The 20,595-nt window shown below is 45.3% G+C and overlaps 1 protein-coding gene and 1 long non-coding RNA gene across 3 annotated transcripts in view; one reads left to right on the top strand and one right to left on the bottom strand.

Annotated features, from left to right (window-relative positions):
* LOC132828736 (uncharacterized) overlaps positions 1-1,294 on the bottom strand; it is a 23,224-nt gene extending 21,930 nt beyond the window's left edge. Inside the window, exon 1 of the long non-coding RNA XR_009646149.1 lies at positions 1,111-1,294. This is a non-coding gene — a long non-coding RNA (uncharacterized LOC132828736). The remainder of the gene's footprint in view (positions 1-1,110) is intronic.
* LOC132828735 (gastrula zinc finger protein XlCGF26.1-like) lies at positions 1,287-20,595 on the top strand. Of its 2 annotated transcripts, none has more exons than XM_060845857.1 (3): positions 1,287-1,380; positions 2,236-2,281; positions 13,053-20,595. In XM_060845857.1, exon 3 carries the CDS (start codon positions 13,385-13,387, stop codon positions 15,068-15,070), a length of 1,686 nt encoding a protein of 561 aa, XP_060701840.1. In that variant the 5' UTR covers positions 1,287-1,380; positions 2,236-2,281; positions 13,053-13,384; the 3' UTR covers positions 15,071-20,595. The 2 variants fall into 2 exon arrangements, with proteins under 2 accessions (XP_060701840.1, XP_060701839.1); XM_060845856.1 differs by having other exon boundaries at positions 1,287-1,590.

Genomic DNA, 20,595 nt, shown 5'->3' with positions numbered 1-20,595 from the left:
TAAAAGGTAGGGAGGAGGGACTTGGGGGAGGGGCGATGGAGGTGGGATAGGTGGAAGGAGGTCAAGGTGAGGGTGATAGGCCGGAGTGGGGTGGGGGCGGAGAGGTCAGGAAGAAGATTGCAGGTTAGGAGGGCGGTGCTGAGTTGAGGGAACCGACTGAGACAAGGTGGGGGGAGGGGAAATGAGGAAACTGGAGAAATCTGAGTTCATCCCTTGTGGTTGGAGGGTTCCCAGACGGAAGATGAGGCGCTCCTCCTCCAGCCGTCGTGTTGTTATGTTCTGCCGGTGGAGGAGTCCAAGGACCTGCATGTCCTCGGTGGAGTGGGAGGGAGAGTTAAAGTGTTGAGCCACGGGGTGATTGGGTTGGTTGGTCCGGGCGGCCCGGAGGTGTTCTCTGAAGCGTTCCGCAAGTAAGCGGCCTGTCTCCCCAACGGAACGCTTCAGAGAGTGGCCTCCTCTATATTAGGGAGACAGCTCAGCGAGCAAACCTACACCCTAAACAACTTTAAGAAGTAAAGTACAGAGAATAATTAACCAACAACTACTTACAACTCCTGCATGCATATTCACTCATCCCTTACTATCAGCCACTGGTTAGGTCCTGTATCTCCCAAAACTATAACTTCCCACTGTAACTTCCTCAGAGTGAAGTTGGGACACCAACCAGACCTCACACGGGGGGGGGGGGGGGGGGACACTAAATATCTGCCCCTCTACCCCACAAACTTACCACACTCTCGGGTAACAGGTCAGGAAGAGAGTGTGTAACCGCTCATCCCTCACCCCCAGCAACTGGTTCACCTCCGTATCCCTGAAGACTATCAACACCTTTCCCTTCTCCCCCCCCCCCCCCCCCCCTCCCTCTTCCCCTCTGCTCGCAGTGAACTTCACCCACGGAGGCGAGTTATTTGCCGGGACCGGGTACACCGACTCCATACCCAGCCGCTGCCTGGGCTGTGCACTCTCCTGCAGCCCATTCACTGACTCCCACAGCGGCATAGTGCTGTGTGTCCCCCCCAGCAACACAGCCTGGACCCCGACCGCCGCATTACCTCGTACTACAGCAGCGATCTCTGGCCCAGACGGCCAGCAGCGCGATTTATTTCCCACCTGCACGGGACGCCGTGGCCGGCCGGCCTGCTCCGGTTGAACGGGCAAACCGCCTCCCCGCTTCTTCGGCCTTCTCGAAAGTTCCCGCTCCACCAGAAGTACGTTATACGCAGGCGCACAACCGCCCGGCAACTGGAGCGTGCGCGGGGGGGGGGGGGAAGGTCGGTTGATCTTCCCCGCTCGCGCCGTAAAGTCCGTTGGCACGCAGGCGCACACCGCGATGCGAAGGGAGCATGCGCGCGGAACGTGCGAGCGAAGACGACGGCGGCGGTCAGTTTAATTCTCACTCTCTGGCACCCACCCCACCCCTTCCCAATCCGCTCGGCGAATGTTACAAAATGGAGCGACGGATCGGGCGAAACGAACGAAAGGTTCCACGGACGCCTCTAGTGAGGGTCGGAGCGCGGAAAGCGGCACCCGTTTGTGGGGCGAACCGGACACCGGCGGCTTGCCCGCGGAGGCAGGGGGGGGCCCCCGAAGGTGACGGCCGCCATCTTTGTAGGGGGCATTGCGCGGGTGTGTGGCCGCCATCTTTGTTGGGGGGTGCCCCGTCTTTGGAATGAGTGGGTGGAGCTTGCTGCCCCGCCCTCCAGAATGGTGACAACCTGTCCATCAATCTGGACTAACCTTTCACCCCCAATGTCTCGTTGATGGGACAGGAGGAGAGGGGAGGAAGCAAGTCCTGATGTCTGAACGTGAGTACCCATGGGACCACCCCCGCCATTGCTCAAAGATCTGCAGCTCTCTTCAGCCACATGGAGACTCAGGACAGGGAATCCTGACCCTGAGGAGACTTCATCCCCAAATGTCGACCACAAGGAGTGGCAGTCACAGCAAGGAATGTTGTGTGCTCATCCTGGGACACAAGCAGGCAATATTATAAATTTGTATGCTGAACTGACAAGGATGCAGGGTTAGAGAGGGAGGATTTATACACAGTGATCTCAAATCAGGAGAAATGCTATTCTCTTCTGAATATTTGTCCCTGACTGATGTTGATGGATTTCATTGACGTTCTTTACAGTATGTTCAATGAAGGTGCTATGACATTTTCTACATCCTAAGTATTTCCTCTGCTGTGTGTGTGTTTGCTGACTCTTGTTTCTGATGTCTTTTCTGCCACAGACTCCAGTATGAGATGTTAAAAATGGAAGTTGAACTTGTTCCAGTGGTGAGTATTTTCAAATGTTCGCTGCTTTCTAGTTGGGTCTGGGGAATAATGTTCTAGGAGAAAGTGAGGACTGCAGATGCTGGAGATCAGAGCTGAAAACGTGTTGCTGGAAAAGCGCAGCAGGTCAGGCAGCATCCAAGGAGCAGGAGAATCGACGTTTCGGGCACGGGCCCTTCTTCAGGAATGATTCCTGAAGAAGGCCTCATGCCTGAAACGTCGATTCTCTTGTTCCTTGGATGCTGCCTGACCTGCTGCGCTTTTCCAGCAACAAGTTTTCAGCTCTGGGGAATAATGAGATTGACAAAGTTGATCAGTGATCGAGAAAGGAGGCAACCGGATCATTTGGTCATAATTTTAGGATCAGATTTAAAATCGATGATTAGATTAGATTCCCTACAGTGTGGAAACAGGCCCTTTCAGCCCAACAAGTCCACACTGACCCTCCGAAGAGTAACCCACCCAGATCCATTCCCCTACACCCAACACTGTGGACAGTTTAGCATGGCCAATTCACCCTAACCTGCACATCTTTGGAGTGTGGGAGGAAACCGGAGCACCTGGTGTAAACCCACGCAGACACAGGGAAAATGTGCAAACTCCACACAGCCAGTTGCCTGAGGAGGGAATTGAACCCGGATCCCCGGTGCTGTGAGGCAGCAGTGGAAACCACTGAGCCACCGTGCCGCCCATGAGTAATTACTTTTCTCAAAGGGTTGTGTCTATGTGGAATTTACTACCCCAAGATCTGGTGGATGCTAGGACATTGAGTAAACATAAGGAAGAGAGAGAACTGAGTTTTAATGAGAATGGGTTGAAAGATTATGGGAGTGGGCAGGAAATTAAAGTTGAGATCAAGGTGAGATCAGCCATGAGTTTATCAAACAACTGATCAGGCTCAAGGAGCTGAATTGCCTACTCCTACGCTTGATCATGTTGTCATGATCTCTGTAACTTGGCATCTTTACTATACTGCATCCTATTTCCTAAGTTTTCTTTATCTACTATACAGCAAAGGCAAGATTATAATGACATTTGATGTTGGCTTCTAACACTCATAGATTCATAGAAATGGACAGCATGGAAACAAGCCCTTTGGTCCAACTCATTCATGCTGATCAGATATCCCAAATTAACCTAGGCCCATTTTCCAGCATTTGGCTCATGTCTCCCTCAACCCTTCCTGTTCATATTCATCCATCCAAATGTCTTTTGGATGTTGGCATTGTACCACCCTCCACCACTTTCTCTGGCAGTTCATTCCATGTGTAGATCTGGACCTCCCTGGTGGGGAATCTGTGTTCCGCAATCAGTGAATAAACACTCCCAATTGTCTGGCTGTTAAAACTTCACTCGTTATTTTTCATATAGCCGGGCACAGTGCATCCAGAAATAGAGGTTGTGCACTTCCTTGTTCCTCGGTGGAGCCGCGCACATGGCTTAAAACACACATTCTTATTCCCTTCTTAAAGAGGGGTACAGGCCATGACCGCATAGTACATTTAAACAATTACCAGTTAATACACGATACTGCTTTATTTGACAGTTATTTGGTCCAATGATATTTCCTGGGAACCAACTTCATTTTCCACCACACAGGCTATCCTTATCTCACTAACCGAGCCATTGCACCTGCAACTGAAGGTCAGTTAGGATGGCCAGTAATGTCTAGTCTTGTTATTTCTATGCTTTAAAGGCAGCATTGTCTTCTAATCTCTATTAAAGCAGACTGTGGTTAATCACTTGTGCAGCAATAGCAGAATTAGCAGTTAGTAACTTAAAAGCCATTCTTGAGCTGCAAATAACCTGAGCTACAAATCTTCACAAAACTCGTTAACAGCCATTTTATGCAGCTTTAGCAGAATTGTCAATGTACACCCTAGAAGCTGTTTTGTCATGTTATTTGCATTGAGAAGCCATCTTGTTGCTACCTCAGTTATTCAGAGCACCTGTAAAGTGGTTGTCCCTGACAACAACTAATTACCTCAGCCTCGACTCGGGTTTCAGATCCTCCAATGTACCACCTCTGCATGAAACAGTTGTCCCTTATGTCCCTTTTAAATCTTTCCTCTCTCACCTTAAACATGTGTCCTGTAGTCTGGACTCCCTCACTCCAGGGAAAAGGCCTTGTCTGTTTACCCTATCCATACCCCTTGTGATTTTGTGAATCTCCATAAGGTCACCCCTCCAACTCTGACAGTTCAGGGAAAACAGATGATTGTATAAATCTCTCAGGTCACCACTCAGCCTCTGACACTCCAGGGTAAATAGCCACAGCTGATTCAGCCTCTTCTTTCAGCTCAAACCTACCAACATGCTTATAAATATTTTCTGAAGCCTGTCAATTTTAACAGCATCTTTCCTATTGCAAGGGTATCAGATATTGCAGGGATAATGTTTGCAATTTGATATTGGGGCCTGTTGGGTTGAGGTTCATAGTTTGATTTTGGGGTCTGGTGGGATAATCCGTGCAGCTTGATATTCAGACCTGTACATGTTGGTATTGGGGCCTAATGGAATAATTGTCGTAGGTTGATTTTGGGGCCTGGTGGGATAATATTGGTAGGGCCTGGGTGGATAATAATCTCAGTTTGATATTGGTGCCTGGTGGGATAATGTCTGCTGTTTCTTAGTGGGCTCTGGCGGGATAAGGTTTGCACTTTAATATTTGAGACTGTTGGGATAAGGCTTTCAGTTTGTTATTGTGGACTGGTGGGACAACGTTCACTTTTATATTGGGGCCTGGTTGGATAAGGCCCCAGTATCAACCTGTGAACATTATCCATTCAGGCCCTAATATCAATGTACCAACATTTATCCCACCAGGTCCCAGGAGGAGGAAAATCAACATTTCAGGCAAAAGCCAAAGGGCTTCTGCCCAAAAAGTCGATTTTCCTCCTCCTCGGACACTGCCTGACCCGCTGTGCTTTTCCAGCACCACTCTAATCTCCAGCACCTGCAGCACCCATTTCTGCCAACTTGAATATTGGGGTCTGGCCGGATATGTTTTGCACTTTACTATTGGGATCTGGTTGGACAAGACTTTCAGTTTGAATTCGGTGCCTGGTGGGATAATGTTCATAGTTTGATGTTGGTACCTGGGGTGATAATGTTAGTAGGCTGATATTAGGGCCTGGTGGGACAATGTTTGATATTTGGGGTCTACTGGGAACAAATTCGCAGTTTGATATTGGTGTCTGGCAGGATAACATTCACAGTTTCATTTTGGGGACTGGTGGGATAATGTTTTCAGTTTGATTTTGGGGTATAGTGGGATGAATTCACTCTCTTTAATATTTGGGCCTGGTGGGATAAAGCTTCCAGGGTGATATTGCAATCTGGTTGAATATGGTTAGCAGTTTGACACTGGGGTCTAGTGGAATAATATTTGCAGTTTGGTACTTGAGTCTGGTAGGATAAGACTCAGAGTTTAATATTGGGACCTGGTGAGATAATGTTCCCAGTTTGGTATTGTAGCCTGGTGAGATAATGTTTGTAGTTTGATATTTTAGCCTGGAACACTAATTTTTTGCAGCTTGCTGTTGGGGTTTGATGGGATAATGTTTGCATTTTGATATTGAGGCCTGGTGGCATAATATTTGCAGTCTGATATGGAGGCCTGGGGGGATAATGTTTACCGTTTGATGTTGGATTCTGTGGGGAAATGTGCGCAGGTGGATTTTGTAGTCTGGTGAGATAATGTTCACAGTTTGATATTCGGACCTGTATGTTGATATTGGGGCCTTATTGGATAATGGTCGTACATTGATTTTGGGACCTGGCGGGATAAGGTTCGCACTTTAATATTTGGAACTGTTGGGATAAGGCTTTCAGTTTGATGTTGGGGACGGCTGATACAATGTTTGGGGCCTAGTTGGATAAGTTTTATAGTTTGACATTGGGGTCTGCTGGGATAATGTTCGCAGTTTGATTTTGGGGCCTTGTGGGATATGGTTATCAGTTTAATATTGGCATCTGGTCGGATAAGGCTTGCAGTCTGATATTGGGGCCTTGTGCAATAAGGTTCACAGTTTCTTAGTGGGATCTGGAACAATAAGGTTCGCACTTTAATATTTGGGATTACTGAGGACTGGTGGGACAATGTTCTCAGTTAGATGTTGGGATAATGTTTCTAGTATCATATTGGGGTCTTGTGGGATGAGGTTTGCCATTTGATATTGGGTTCTGGTGGGACAATGTTCGCAGGTGGATTTTGTGGTCTGGTGGGATAATGTTCACAGTTTGATATTCAGGCCTGTACATGTTGATATTGGGGTCTAATGGAATAATTGTCATAGGTTGATTTTAGGCCCTGGTGGCATAATGTTGGTAGGTTGATATTAGGGCCTGGGTGGATAATGTCCGCCGTTTGATATTGGCGCTTGGTAGGATATTGTCTGCAGTTTCTTAGTGGAGTTTAGCGGGATAAGGTTCGCACTTTAATATTCGGGACTGTTGAGATAAGGCTTTCAGTTCGTTGTCTCATCAGTCCACAACAATGTTCACTTTTTTTTATATTGGGGCCTGGTTGGATAAAGTTCACAGTTTGATATTGGGGTCTGCTGGGAGACTGTTTGCAGTTTGATAGTGGGGTCTAGTGGGATTTGGTTATCAGTTTAATACTGGGGTCTGGTGGGATATGCTTCACAATTTATTATTTGCATCTTGTGGGATAAGGTTTGCACTTGAATATTGAGGTCAAGATTAGAGTGGTGCTGGAAAAGCACAGCCGGTCAGGCAGCATGCAAGGAGAAGGAAAATTGAAGGGCTTTTGCCCGAAACATTGATTTTCCTCCTTCCTGGATGCTACCTGGCCTGCTATGCTTTTCCAGCACCACTCTAATCTTGACTCTAATCTGCCGCATCCACTTCTGCCAACTTGAATTTTGGGGTCTGGTGGGATATGTTTCGCACTTTAATATTGGGGTCTGGTTGGACAAGGCTTTCAGTTTGATATTGGTGTCTGATGGGACAATGTTCGCAGTGTGATGTTGGGATCTGGGGTGATGATGTTGGTAGGAAAAAGTGAGGACTGCAGATGCTGAAGAATCCTGAAGAAGGGCTTATGCCCGAGATGTTGATGATGTTGGTAGGCTGATTTTGGGCCCTGATGGGGCAATGTTTGATATTTGGCGTCGAGTGGGAACAGATTTGCACTTTGGTATTGGCGTCTGTCAGGATATCGTTTGATTTTGGGGTCTGGTGGGATAATGTTCCCAGTATAATATTGGTGTCAGCTAGGATAATGTTTGCCGTTTAACGTTATGGTCTGCTGGGATAAGGTTCACAGTTTGATATTGGGATCTGCGGGGCTAAATAGTCGCAGTTTGATATTGGGTTCTGCTGGGATATGGTTCGCAATTTAATATTGGGGCCTGTGAGCTAAGATTCACACTTGAGTATTGCATTCTGTTGGGATAAGTTTCGCACTTTAATATTGGGGCCTGGTTAGACTAGGCTTTTAGTTTGATATTTGTGATTGGGGGATAATGCTCGCGTTTGATGTTGGGACCAGGGGTGATAATGTTACCTATTTGATATTGTTGTCTGCTGCGATAATGTTTGCAGTTTGAAATTGGGGCCTGGTAGGATATTGTTCACAGTTTGATTTTGGAGTCTGGTGTGATGGGTTTGCAGTTTAATATTGGGTCCTGGTGGGATAGCTTTCACTGTTTAATACTAGGATCTGGCAGGATAGGGTTCGCAGATTCATACTGGGGTCTGGTGGGATAAGGTTTCCAGTTTAATCTTGGAGTCTGGGGATAGAAGGCTCGCAATCTGATATTGGGGTCTGGCAGGATAAGGTTCGCAGTTTGATGTTAGGATCTGGTGGCATAATGTTAACAGTTTGATGTTGGGTTCTGGTGGGATAATGTTTGCAGTTTGATATTTGGGCTTTTACAGGTTCATGTTGGGGCCTAGTGAGATAATGGTCGTAGGTTGATTTTGGGACCTGGTGGAATAATGTTGGTCGGCTGATATTGTGGCCTGGTGGGGCAATGTCTGCAGTTTGATATTGGATTCTAGTGGGATAAAGTTCACAGCCTGATATTAAGATCTGGTGAGATCAGGTTCATAGTTTGATATTGGTGTCTGGTGGAATTATGTTTGCAGTTTGATTTTGGGGTCTGGTGGGATGGGTTCATAGTTTCACATTTGAGTCTGGCAGTTTAATATTGGGATCTGGTGGGATAATGTTCACAGTTCGATATTGGAGTCTCTTGGGATGGGTTCACAGTTTAATATTGGCATCTGACGGGATGAGGTTCGCAGTTTCATATTGGGGTCTGTCAGGATAGGATTTGCAGTTTAATATTAGCGTTTGGCGGGATAAGGTTCACTCTTTAATATTTGGGTCTGGTGGGATAACATTTCCAGTTTGATATTGGGGTCTGCTGGGATATGGTTTGCAATTTAATGTGGGGGCCTGTGGACTAAGGCTCACACTTGAATATTGGGGTCTTGCGGGATAAGATTCACTCTTTAATATTAGAGCCTGGTTGGTCAAGGCTTTCAATTTGATATTGGTGATTGGTGGGATAATGCTCACGGTTTGATGTTGGGATGTGGAGTGATAATGTTACCAGTTTGATATTGGAGTCTGCTGGGATGTTTGCAGTTTGATTTTGGGTTCCGGTGGGATAATGTTCGCAGTTTGATTTTGGTTTCTGGTCAGATGGGTTCGCAGTTTAATATTCGGGTTGGTGGGATATGGTTCACTGTTTAATATTTGAGCCTGGTGGGATAAGGTTTCCAGTTTGATATTGGGGTCTGGTGGAATAATGTTCCCAGTATCATATTGGGTTCTACTAGATAATATTCGGAGTTTGATATTCGGGCTTGTACAGGTTTATGGTGAGCTGTAATGGGTAATGGCCGTAGGTTGTTTTTGGGACCTGGTGGGATAACATTGGTCAGCTGATATTGGGGCCTGGTGGGGCAATGTATGCTGTTTGATATTGGGGTCTGGTGGGATCAGGTTCGCGATTTGATTTATGGGGTCTGGTGGGATAACAATTGCAATTTGATTTTGGGATCTTGCAGGATAGGGTTCGAGGTTTAATATTGGGATCTGGCAGGATAGGGTTCACAGTATCATATTGGGGTCCGGTGGTGTAAGGCCCACTCTTTTTATATTTGGGCCTGGTGGGATAAGACATCGGGGTCCGGTGGAAAAAGATTCACTGTTTAATATCAGGGTCTGATTGGATAAGGCTAGCAGTTTGATACTGGGGTCTGCTGGAAAAAGGCTCACAGTTTGATATTGGGGTCTGTTGGAATACAGCTCGCAGTTTGATATTGGGGTCCGTTGGGATAAAGTTCGCTGTTTGATTTTGGGGTCTGACAGGATAATGTTCTCAGTTTAACATTTGGGGTCTGGTGGGATGATTTCACAGTTTTATGTTGGGGTCTTGCAAGATAGGGTTCACTGTTTAATATTGGGGTCTGGTGGGATGAGGCTTCCAGTTTGATATTGTGGCCTGGTGGGATAAAGTTCGCACTTTGTTGCAGAGGTCTAGTGGGCTAGTCTTTGCGGTTTGTTATTGGGGTCTGCTGGGATAATGTGCGTAGTTTGATATTGGGGTCTGCAGGATACGGTTCGCTATTTAATATTGGGGCTTCGTGGGCTAAAGTTCACACTTGAATATTGGGATCTGTCAGGATAAGTTTCACACTCTATTATTGGGGCCTGATTGGTGGGATGATGCTCGCCGTTTGATGTTGGGACCTGGGGTGATAATGTTACCAGTTTGATATTGGGGTCTATTGGGATAATGTTCGCAGTTTGATTTTGGAGTCGAGTGGGATCGGTTTGCAGGGTTTGGCGGGATAGGGATCACTCTTTAATATCTGGGCCTGGTGAGATGAGGCTTCCAGTTTGATATTAGGGTCAGGTGTAAAAAGGTTCATAGTTTACTATCAGGACCTGGTGGGATAAGGTTCGCAGTTTGATTTTAGCCGAGAGGGATAATGCTTACAATATGTTATTGGGGTCTGGTGGGATAAGGTTGGCAATTTGATATTCGGGCTCGTGCAGGTTGACATTGGGGCCTAGTGGGATAATGGTCTTAAGTTGATTTTGGGACCTGGTTGGATAATTTTTTCAGTTTGATATTAAGGTCTCATGGGATAAGGCTCAATTTTGATATTAAGGTGTGGGGAGATAAGGTTTGCAGTTTGATGTCAGTGTCTAGTGGAGTAAGGTTTGCAGGTTGACTTTGGGGTCTGATGGGTTAAGGTTCGCAGTTTAATATTGGGACCCGGTGTGATAATGTTCATTGTTTGATATTGTAGCCTAGGTTGATAATTTTTTACAACTTGATGTTGGGGTTTGATGGGAAAATGTTTGCATTTTGATATTGAGGTCTGGTAGCATAACATTCACAGTTTGATATGGGGCCCTGACGGGATAATGTTTGTCATTTGATATGGGTTCCGGTAGAGGTATGGTTCGCAGTTTGATATTCGAGTTTGTGCGTGTTGACATTGGGACCTAATGGGATAATTATCAGAGGTTTTTTTGGGGCCTGGTAGGATAATGTTGGTAGGTTGATATTAGAGCTGAAAATGTGTTGCTGGAAAAGCACAGCAGGTCAGGCAGCATCCAAGGAACAGGAGAATCGACGTATCGGGCATGAGCCCTTCTCTAGGTTGATATTAGAGCCTGGGTGGATAATGTTCGCACTTTGATTTTGGGGTCTTGTGAGGTAATGTTCGCAGTTTGATACTCGGACCTGAACAGGTTGATATTGGGGCCTGGGTGGATAATGTTGGTAAGTTGCTCTTAAGGGCTAGTGGGATAATGTTGATATTAAGGCCTGGGTGGATAATATTCAGTGTTTTTGGGAAAATGGTGCATCTATTGCTTTCCTTTGTCACAGCAAACTGAAACTAAGACAATTTTGTAATTACATCTTATCGGATATGAATATCACCGCCCATTATGTTTGGAAGGAAATTTGTTTATATCTCCAGTCTGAGGGGGAAATGTTCATCTTTGGTATGGCTGTAAGAATTCGGAGATATTCACAATCCTGGTTAAACCATCCATGTAACATATGTTCAATTTGGAAGGAAAACCTACATTGTCCTCAATAGGTGCTGGGAGCACGGAGCACGTTTACCTAAATGATAGCTTTGCTTCAGGGTTTAAGTTCTCAGAACAGGTTAAACAGGTCAAAAAGAGATTCATTCTGAGAAATTGAGGTCATTCGCGCATCAAATCAAAGCTGACAATCTGTAGCACATTCCCATGTGTCTCATTCCCCCTCTACCTGTCCCAAAGGCCTGCATATCTATTACGCTGAGGCCCAGATATAATGTTAATCATTGATCATCAGATTCACATGGCACTCTGTTTTCATAAGAAAACAGATCTGTCAGTCTAACAAGTTTATGCTGATAATCATCCCAAACTAAACTAATCCCATCTGCTTGCTCCTGGCCCATATCACTCCAAACCTTTCTTATTCATGTACTTATTTCAGTCTTTTTAATTTTACAATTGTGCCCACATCCATCACTTTTTCAGGAAGTTTATTCCACAGGTGAACCACCTTCTGTGTAAAAATAAAAAATTGCCCACTTGTCTGTTTTGAATCTCTCTTCTCACCTTAAAAATCTGCCCTCTTGTCTTAAAATTCCTCAATCCTAGAGAAAAGACACCTACTATAAACCCAATCTATACCCTCGTGGTTTTATAAATGTCTATAAAGTCACTTCGCAATCTCCTATGTCCCAGTGAAAGAAGTTCCAGCCTGTCAGCCTTTACCTCTAATTGAAACCTTCCATATCCAGCAGCATCAAGGTAAATCTCTCCTGAACCCCCTCTAGTTTGATAACAACCTTGCTATAACTGAGCGACCAGAACTGGACACAATGCTCCAGATGTGGCCCCACCAACATCCTGTACAACTGCAACATGACTTTCCAACTCATATACTTAAAGGCCTGAACCATGAAGGCAAGTGTGCTAAACACCTTTTTAACCATCCTGTCTATATGTGACACAAATGTCAAAGAATAATGTACCTGAACCCTGAGATCCCTCTGTTCTACTGCATTACCCTCGGGCTTATTATTAATTGTATAAGTCCTGCCCCTGTTTGTTGTATCAAAATGTAATGCCTCACTTGTATCCAGACTGAGCTCCATCTACCATTTCTCAGCCCGTTAACCCATTTGAACAAGATCCCTTTGTAATCTTAGAAAACTTTCTTCACTCCCTACAATGCCACCAATTTTTGTGTCATCTGCAAACTTACTAATCATGCCTTCTGTATTTTCACCCAAATCACTTATATAACTGAGAAACAAAAGAGGACCCAGAACCAATTCCTGTCGGACACTGCTGGTGACAGGCCTCCAGTCGGTAAAACAACCCGCCGCTATCACTCTATGTCTCCTGCTGTTAAGCCAACTATGTATCCAGTTGGCAAACCTGAATCCCATGTGACCTAACATTCCTAATTAGTCTACCATGGTTTGAAGAAACTCCCTTCATAATTGTTCATACCCTCTCTCTACAGTCAGTTCAGTATAAAAGACTGGTCAGTCAAGGTGTTTCAGATTAATGTTTCATTAGTGATACATAGCAATATCTCCTGGTGTGTGGGTTTGTTAAAAGGTTTGGAAGCAGTTGACCAACACATTGCCATTTAAGTGCAGGAAGGAGTGAGAATCAGTGGGGCTGGCATTTAGTCTATAGAGACTAGAATTTTCTGAATTTCTATCTGATTCTGACAGTGATGAAATCTGTCAATTCCTTTTGCAGGACATTTTGAAGAGAAAGATTTACATATTGGAACTCTAACCAAACATTATGTTGAGATCACGTAAAATAACTTAATAAATATTAATACCCTTTGAATATGGAAGCAGAAATATTTATATGTTCTGTATGAAGGAAAATATTTTGAACATTAATATAAGTGGAAAGACACTGAGACACAGACCCAACCGAGAGAGAACCTATTGGTTCTGGTGAACCTACTGTGGAAAGAGCTTTAACTGGTATCACAGACTGGGGAGAAAAAACACACTGTTCGCAGCAGAGTGCTATGCATGTGCGGCTTCAACCTGTAGATTCACCAGGACAGCTGCAGCATGGAGAAGCCCTGGGAATGTGGAGAGTGTGGTAAGAGATTCAGATTCCAATCTGAGCTGGAAATACATCGACGCAGCCACACTGGTGAGAGACCATTTACCTGCTCAGTATGTGGGAAGGGGTTCACTGCCTCATTCAAACTTCTGGCGCATCAGCAAGTTCACAGTGATGAGAAACCTTTTAAATGTGCAGTCTGTGGAAAGCACTATAAACATGCGTGGGAATTGGCATCGCATAAACTAGTTCACACCGACGAGAGACCATTCAGATGCTCTCACTGTGGGATCAGGTTCAAGCACTCATCTCACCTGCGGGGACACCAGCGGGTTCACACTGTGAACAGGCCATTCATCTGCTCGGAGTGTGGGATGCGATTCACTCAGTCATCCCACCTACTGAAACACCAGCAAGTTCACACTAAGGAGAGACCCTACACCTGTTCAGATTGTGAGAAGAGCTTTAAAAGCAGCAATGATCTTCGGGTACATCAACGAATACACACTGGGGAGAGGCCATTTATCTGCTCAGTGTGTGGCAAAGGATTTACTCAGTCAACTCACCTCCTAAAGCACCAGCGAATTCACAGTGAAGAGAGGCCTTTTAAGTGCCCAGACTGTGGACAGCAATATAAAAGTGCATGGATACTGACAGTTCACCAACGTGTTCATACCGATGAGAGACCATTCAGGTGCTCTCACTGTGGGACTGGGTTCAAGCGTTCATCTGAACTCACTGCACACCAGCGACTTCACACTGGGGAGAGGCCATTTGTCTGCTTAGTGTGTGGGAAGGGATTCACTCAGTCAACGCATCTACTCACCCACCAGCGAGTACACACGACAGAGAAACCTTTTAAATGTTCGGACTGTGAGAAGAGCTTTAAAAGCAGCAATGGCCTTCAGTTACATCAGCGAATTCACACTGGGGAGAGGCCATTCATCTGCTCAGTTTGTGGGAAGGGATTTACTCAGTCCACCCATCTGCTGACACACCAGCGGGTTCACAGTGATGAGAGACCTTTCAAATGCCCAGACTGTGAGAAGAGCTTCAAAAGCAGCAATGATCTTCAGGTGCACCAGCGAATTCACACTGGGGAGAGACCATTCATCTGCACGTTGTGTGGGAAGGGATTCATTCAGTCAACCCATCTGCTGACACACCAGCGGGTTCACAGTGAAGAGAGACCTTTCAAATGCCTAGACTGTCGGAAGCAGTATAAAAGTGCATGGGAACTGACAGTCCACCAACGTGTTCATACTGGTGAGAAACCATTCACATGCTCTCACTGTGGGACTGGGTTCAGCAGATCATCTCACCTGCTAAGACACCAGCGACTTCACACTGGGGAGAAGCCATTCAGCTGCTCTGAGTGTGGGAGGAAATTTTCTTGTTCATCCAACCTGCAATCACACAAGAGCGTTCATGTTGTTGTGAGACCCTTTAACTGTTCTCAATGTGAAAAGAATTTTAAAAACAAACAGACTTTGCTGAGACATCAGCGAGTTCATACCGAAGAGAGACCTTTTAAGTGCCCAGACTGTGGGAAATGCTTTAAAATGGCCAGGGACCTGATGTCTCATCAACGTGTTCACACCGAAGAGAAACCATTCCAGTGTTCTCACTGCGGGACTGGGTTCAAGCGGTCATCTGACCTGGTGAGACACCAGCGAGTTCACAGTCTGTAGGGGTTGGATAATTAGGAATTCACCTTTCTACATTGGATTCAGAATGTTTCTGAAATAAAACATGAGCAAAACCAATGTAGTGTACAAAATCCCATGCAAGGACTGCACAAAACACTACATAAGACAAACAGTAAGACAGCGAACGGTCCGCATCCATGAACACTAACTAGCCACGAAACGACATGACCAGCTGTCCTGAGTAGCCACACACTCAGATGACAAGCAACATGAGTTCGACTGGGACAACACTACTATTATAGGACAAGCCAAACCGAGAACAGCCAGGGAATTCCTAGAGACATGGTGCTCATGCACAGATTCAATCAATAAGCACATCGACCTGGACCCAATATACCGCCACTGCAGTGGACAGATGGAACTGACAACCGGAAGCGGCAGATACAAATCACTATAAATGCCAGAGGAAACATCACAGAAGCGCTTCACAGGAGGCTCCCAAGCACTGAGGATGTCACCTAGACAGGGGACGAAACGTCTGCAACACAAATTCCCAGCTCAGCGAACAGAACCACAACAAACTAGAAAAGGTACCAAGGTAGAAGCGTCCTGGGAGATTATTGCAGCTAAAAACTAACAAATTTGTAAAATGTTGTGAAAGCGTTTACAGGGACATGTGTGAGTTAAATGACAACAGGGCGTAGCAGTCTTGAGATTCGAGGAAAACAAGAACAATGAATACACAGACCATCATGTGGATTAGTGAGATGAGAATCATTCAAATCGGGTGTGACTGGCCAGAGGAAGGTGTCCATTCGATAAGAACCAGGGTAAAAGACAGTCTGTTCAGGCACAGCTGTGCACTGAAGAGGAGCCAAAGTTCCTGATTTCTCCTTAAATATCAAATCATGTTCTTATTGTATTATTGATTTGTACACAATATCCACCATGATTCAATCTCCATGTTTACAAAGGAATCAACTGGTCCTCACATTTTACGATATCAATAAATAGAGATATACCAAGAAGTTTATTTATAGAATTGTATTCCTCTGGAACCAGGACAGCAAACTGCAGCCTGATGATCAAAATTGATCCTGAACCTGGGATATCAGAGCCACATAGGTGGAGCCTTTCATTCACAATCAGGTGTAAGAGCAGAAATTAGGCCATTCAGCCCATCAAGTCTGCTTCGCAATTCAATCATGGCTGATATGTTTCTCCTAGAGTCCTTTGACATGGATACAGGCCCTTTCTCCCAAACTGGGCCATGCCGACCAAAATGTCCATCCATGCAAGCCCACTTTCCCTGTACTTGGCCCATATCTCAACCCCTCTTTCTCCCTGTAATCTTGATCCCCTCGACAATCGAAATCTATCTATTTTCATCTTAAGTATACTCAGTGACCTGGCCTCCACAGCCTGTTGTGGCAATGAATTCTATAGATTCACCACTCTCTTTTTGGCAATGTTTCTGCTCATCTCTATTCTAAAACCTCTTTTTTTTTACTCTAACGTTGTGCCCTTGGGTCCTAGTCTCTCCTACCAAAGGAAACATCTTCCCAAATTCCACTCTGTCAAGACCATTCAGTATTTTGTCAGTTTCAGTTAGATCCCCCCCTCATCCTTCTGAACTCCATTGAGTATGCACCCAGTGTCCTCAAATGTTCATCATATGTGCAGCTTTTCATTCCTGGGACCATTCTTGTCGAAGCATCTGAACTCACTCCAGGGCCAGTACATCCTTCCTGAGGTATTGGACCCAAAACTGCACACAGCATTCTAAATGTGGTCTGACCAACTCCTTAGAGAGCCTCAGAATTATATCCCTGCTTTTATATCCAGGTCCTTTCAAAATAAATGCCAACGTTGCATTTGTCTTCCTAACTACCGATTCAACCTGCGAGTTTCTCTTGAGAGAACGCTGGATTAGAACTCCCAAGTCTCTTTGTGATTCAAGCTTCTGAATTTTCTTCCCATTTCGAAAATAGTCCATGCCTCTATTCTTTCTATCAAAGTGCTTTGCCACATTGTAGGCCATCTGCCAGTTGTTTGCCCGCTCTCCTAACTAGTACACATCCTTCTGCAGCTTCCTTGCCTCCTCAGTACTACCTGTCCCTCTACCTATCTATGTATCATCTGCATACTTAGCCAGAATTTCCTCTGTTCCTGCATCTATATCATTAATGGATAAAGTCAAAATTGACAGTGCCTTTAGCTGCCTGATCCCTAAAGTCTGATATTTCCTGTTTGAACCTCTCCACTTTTCCACTTCACTTTCCTCCTTTCACTTTTTTGACCGAGTGACAGTGAGGGATTAAGCAATAAATTTCCAAGTCAGGACAGTGACTGGCTTGGAGAGGAACTTGAAGATAGTTGTGTTCTCTTATATCTACTGCCTTTGTCCTGCTAGATGGAAGTGGTCATGACTTGGAAAATGCTGTCTGAGGATTTCTGCTGTTTGTGAATTTCTGCAGTGCATCTTGTAAATAGTACACGCTGCTGCTACTGAGTGTCAGTGGTGGACAGAGTGAATGCTTGTGGATGCAGTGCCAATCAAGCAGAGTGTTTTGTTCTGCATGTTGTCAAGCTTGTTGAGTGTTGTTGGGCCTCCACTCATCCAGGCAAGAGGGGGGTATTCCATCACACTCCTGACTTGTGCCTTGTTGATAGTGAGCTGACTTTGGGGAGTCGCAAGGTGAGTTACTCGCCGCAGTATTCCTAGCCTCTCACCTGCTCTTGTAGCTACTGTGTTTATGTATTGAGTTTCTGATTAGTGATAACTCCCAGGATGTTGCTAGTGGGCGATCCAGTGATGGTAACACCATTGAGTATCCAGTGGTAGTGGTTAGATTGTCTCTTGTTGGTGATGGTCATAGCCTGGCATTTGTGTGGCACGAATGTTACTTGCTAGTTGTCTGCCCAAGCCAGCATATTGTCCAGATCTTGTTGGGTTTGTACACAGACTGTTTCGCTGTTTGAAGAGTTGCGAATGGTACTGAACATGGTGCAATCATGGGTGAACAACCCCACTTCTGACTTTATGACAGAGGGTAGGTCATTGATGAAGCAACTGAAGGTCATTGGACCTAAGACTCGACCCTGAGGAACTCCTGTACAGATGTCCTGGAGCTGTGATGACTGACCTCCAATAACCATACGATCATATTCTTACGTGTCAGGTATGACTCGAAACACTGGAAAGTTTGCCCTCTGATACCCATTGATTCCAGTTTCGCTAGAGCTCCTTGATGGTAAGGGCTGTCATTTTCAACTCACCTCTGGAAGTCCGCTCTTCTAACCATGTTTGAACTATTGCTGAAATGAGGTCAGGGGCTGAGTGGCCCTGGCAGTGTCACTGAGCAGTTTGATGACACCTTCCATCACTATATTGATGATCGAGAGTACACTGAAGGAGTGGTAGTTGGCCAAGCTGGATTTGTGCTGCATTTTATGTACAGGACACACTTGGGTAATGTTTCACATTGTCGGGTAGATGTAACTAACTGTACTGGAACAGCTTGGCGAGGGGTGCAGCAAATTCTACAGTACAAGTTTTTAGTGCTATTGCTGGAATGCTATCTTGGCCCGTAGCCTTTGCAATATCCAGTGCCTACGACTGTTTCTTGCTATCATGTGGAGTGAATCAAATTGGCTAAAGACTGGTATCTGTAATGCTCAGGACCACTGGAGGAGGCCGAGACGGATCATCCACTCGGCACTTCCAGCTGAAGATTGCTGCAAAAGCTTCAACCTTATCTTTTGCACTGATGCAGTGGGCTTATCCATCACTGAGGATGAAGTTATGTGGGGAGCCTTCTCCTCCACTGAGTTGTTTAATCGTCCACCACCATTCATGACTGGATGTGACAGGACTGCAAAGCTCCGATCTGTTGCTTTGGTTGTGGGATTGCTTAGCTCTTTCTATCACTTACTGCTTTATTTGGCATGCAGTATTTCTGTTTGGTGGCTTCACCAGATTGTCACCTCTTCCTGCACTCTCCATTGAACCAGGGTTGATTCCATGGCTTGAGTGGGAGACTTGACATTACAGATTGTGCTCTGTTGTTGATGGTCAACAGTGCCTCATGAATGTCCAGTCTTGAGCTGCTCAATCTGTACAAAGTCTGTCCCAATTAGCACAGTGATAGTGCCATACAACATGATGGAGATTATTCTCAGCTTGAAGGTGGGATTTCGTCTCCACAAGGACTGTGTGATGGTTGTTGTTATGGATACTATTATGGACAGTTACATCTGCAGCTGCAGAGTGGTAAGGGTGAAGTCAAGTATGCTTTTCCCTCTTGTTGGTTCCTTCACCACCTGCTGCAGAACCAGTCTAGCAGCTATGTCCTTTGGGACCTGACCAGCTCAATCAGTAGTACTGCTGCTGAGCCACTCTTGGTGGTGGAAGTTGAAATCTCCCACACGAGTACATTTTGTGCCCTTGCCTTTATCAATTCTTCCTCTGAGTGTTCAACATGGAGTAGTACTGATTCATCAGTTGAGGGAGAGCGGTACGTGGTAATCAGCAGGCGAGTTCCTTGTCCATGTTTAACCTGAAGCCATGTGACTTCATGGGGTCCAGAGTCAATGTTGATGATTCCCAGAACAACTTCGTCCCTTCTGTGCACCACTCTGTTGGGTCTGTCATGCCAGTTCGACAGAACATATCATGGGATGGTGCCTGGAACATAGTAAGGTATGGTTCCGTAAGTATGACTACATCAGGCTGTTGCTTGACTAGTTTGTGAGATAGCTCACCCACAGTTTTGGCACTAGCCCCAGAAGTTAGTGACGAGGACTTTGCATGGTTGGCAGCTTCTTCCACCATTGTCTTTTCCGGTGCCCAGATGAATGCCAGGTGGCCTGTCCAGTTCCATTTCTGTGAGACCGTGTAGTGGTTGGTACAACTGGAAGACTTGCTAAGCTATTTCATAGGGCAATTGAGAGTAAGCCATGTTGCCGTGGGTGTAGACTCATGTGTAAGCCAGACCAGCTTAGGATGGCAGACTTCCTTTCCTGATGGACACTAGTGAAGCAGATTTTTTTTTTCCCTGACAATCGACAGTGGATTCATGGTCACCATTAGACTCCTAATTTCAGTTTTATTTTATTGTGTTCAAATTCCAACATTGGCTGTGGTGGCATTCAAACCTGAGTCTCCAGAACATTATCTGGGTGTCCTGGATTAATAATTGAGTGATAATAACACTAGGCCATCTCCTTCCATATCTGAATGAGTGAGTGTGTGTGAATGTAACTCAGATAGACATCACTTTTATCATAGTGCAGTGAAATCTGATCGCTGACTGACCGAGTCTCTTTCGGTATAAATCAGACAGTCTCAGCTTGTGAGAAAAGACCGAGGAGGAGGCAGCTCTGAACTAATGACCCAAATGGTGATTCTTTTGCAATCATTTGACATTAATAACAAAATAAATGAAAGACTTTTTTTTTAAATGTGTGTGTGCTGTTTTACAAAGCATAATCAAAATTGTACACCTTCCCACCTGGCAATCATTTGTATAGGATTTAGTTTTATCATTTATGTTTTTTTTTTCAAG

The sequence above is a fragment of the Hemiscyllium ocellatum genome, chromosome 27 (assembly GCF_020745735.1).
Source record: "Hemiscyllium ocellatum isolate sHemOce1 chromosome 27, sHemOce1.pat.X.cur, whole genome shotgun sequence".
Taxonomy (NCBI): domain Eukaryota; kingdom Metazoa; phylum Chordata; class Chondrichthyes; order Orectolobiformes; family Hemiscylliidae; genus Hemiscyllium; species Hemiscyllium ocellatum.
The sequence above is the reverse complement of the archived record's forward strand: the minus strand, read 5'-3'. Positions and strand labels throughout refer to the sequence as shown.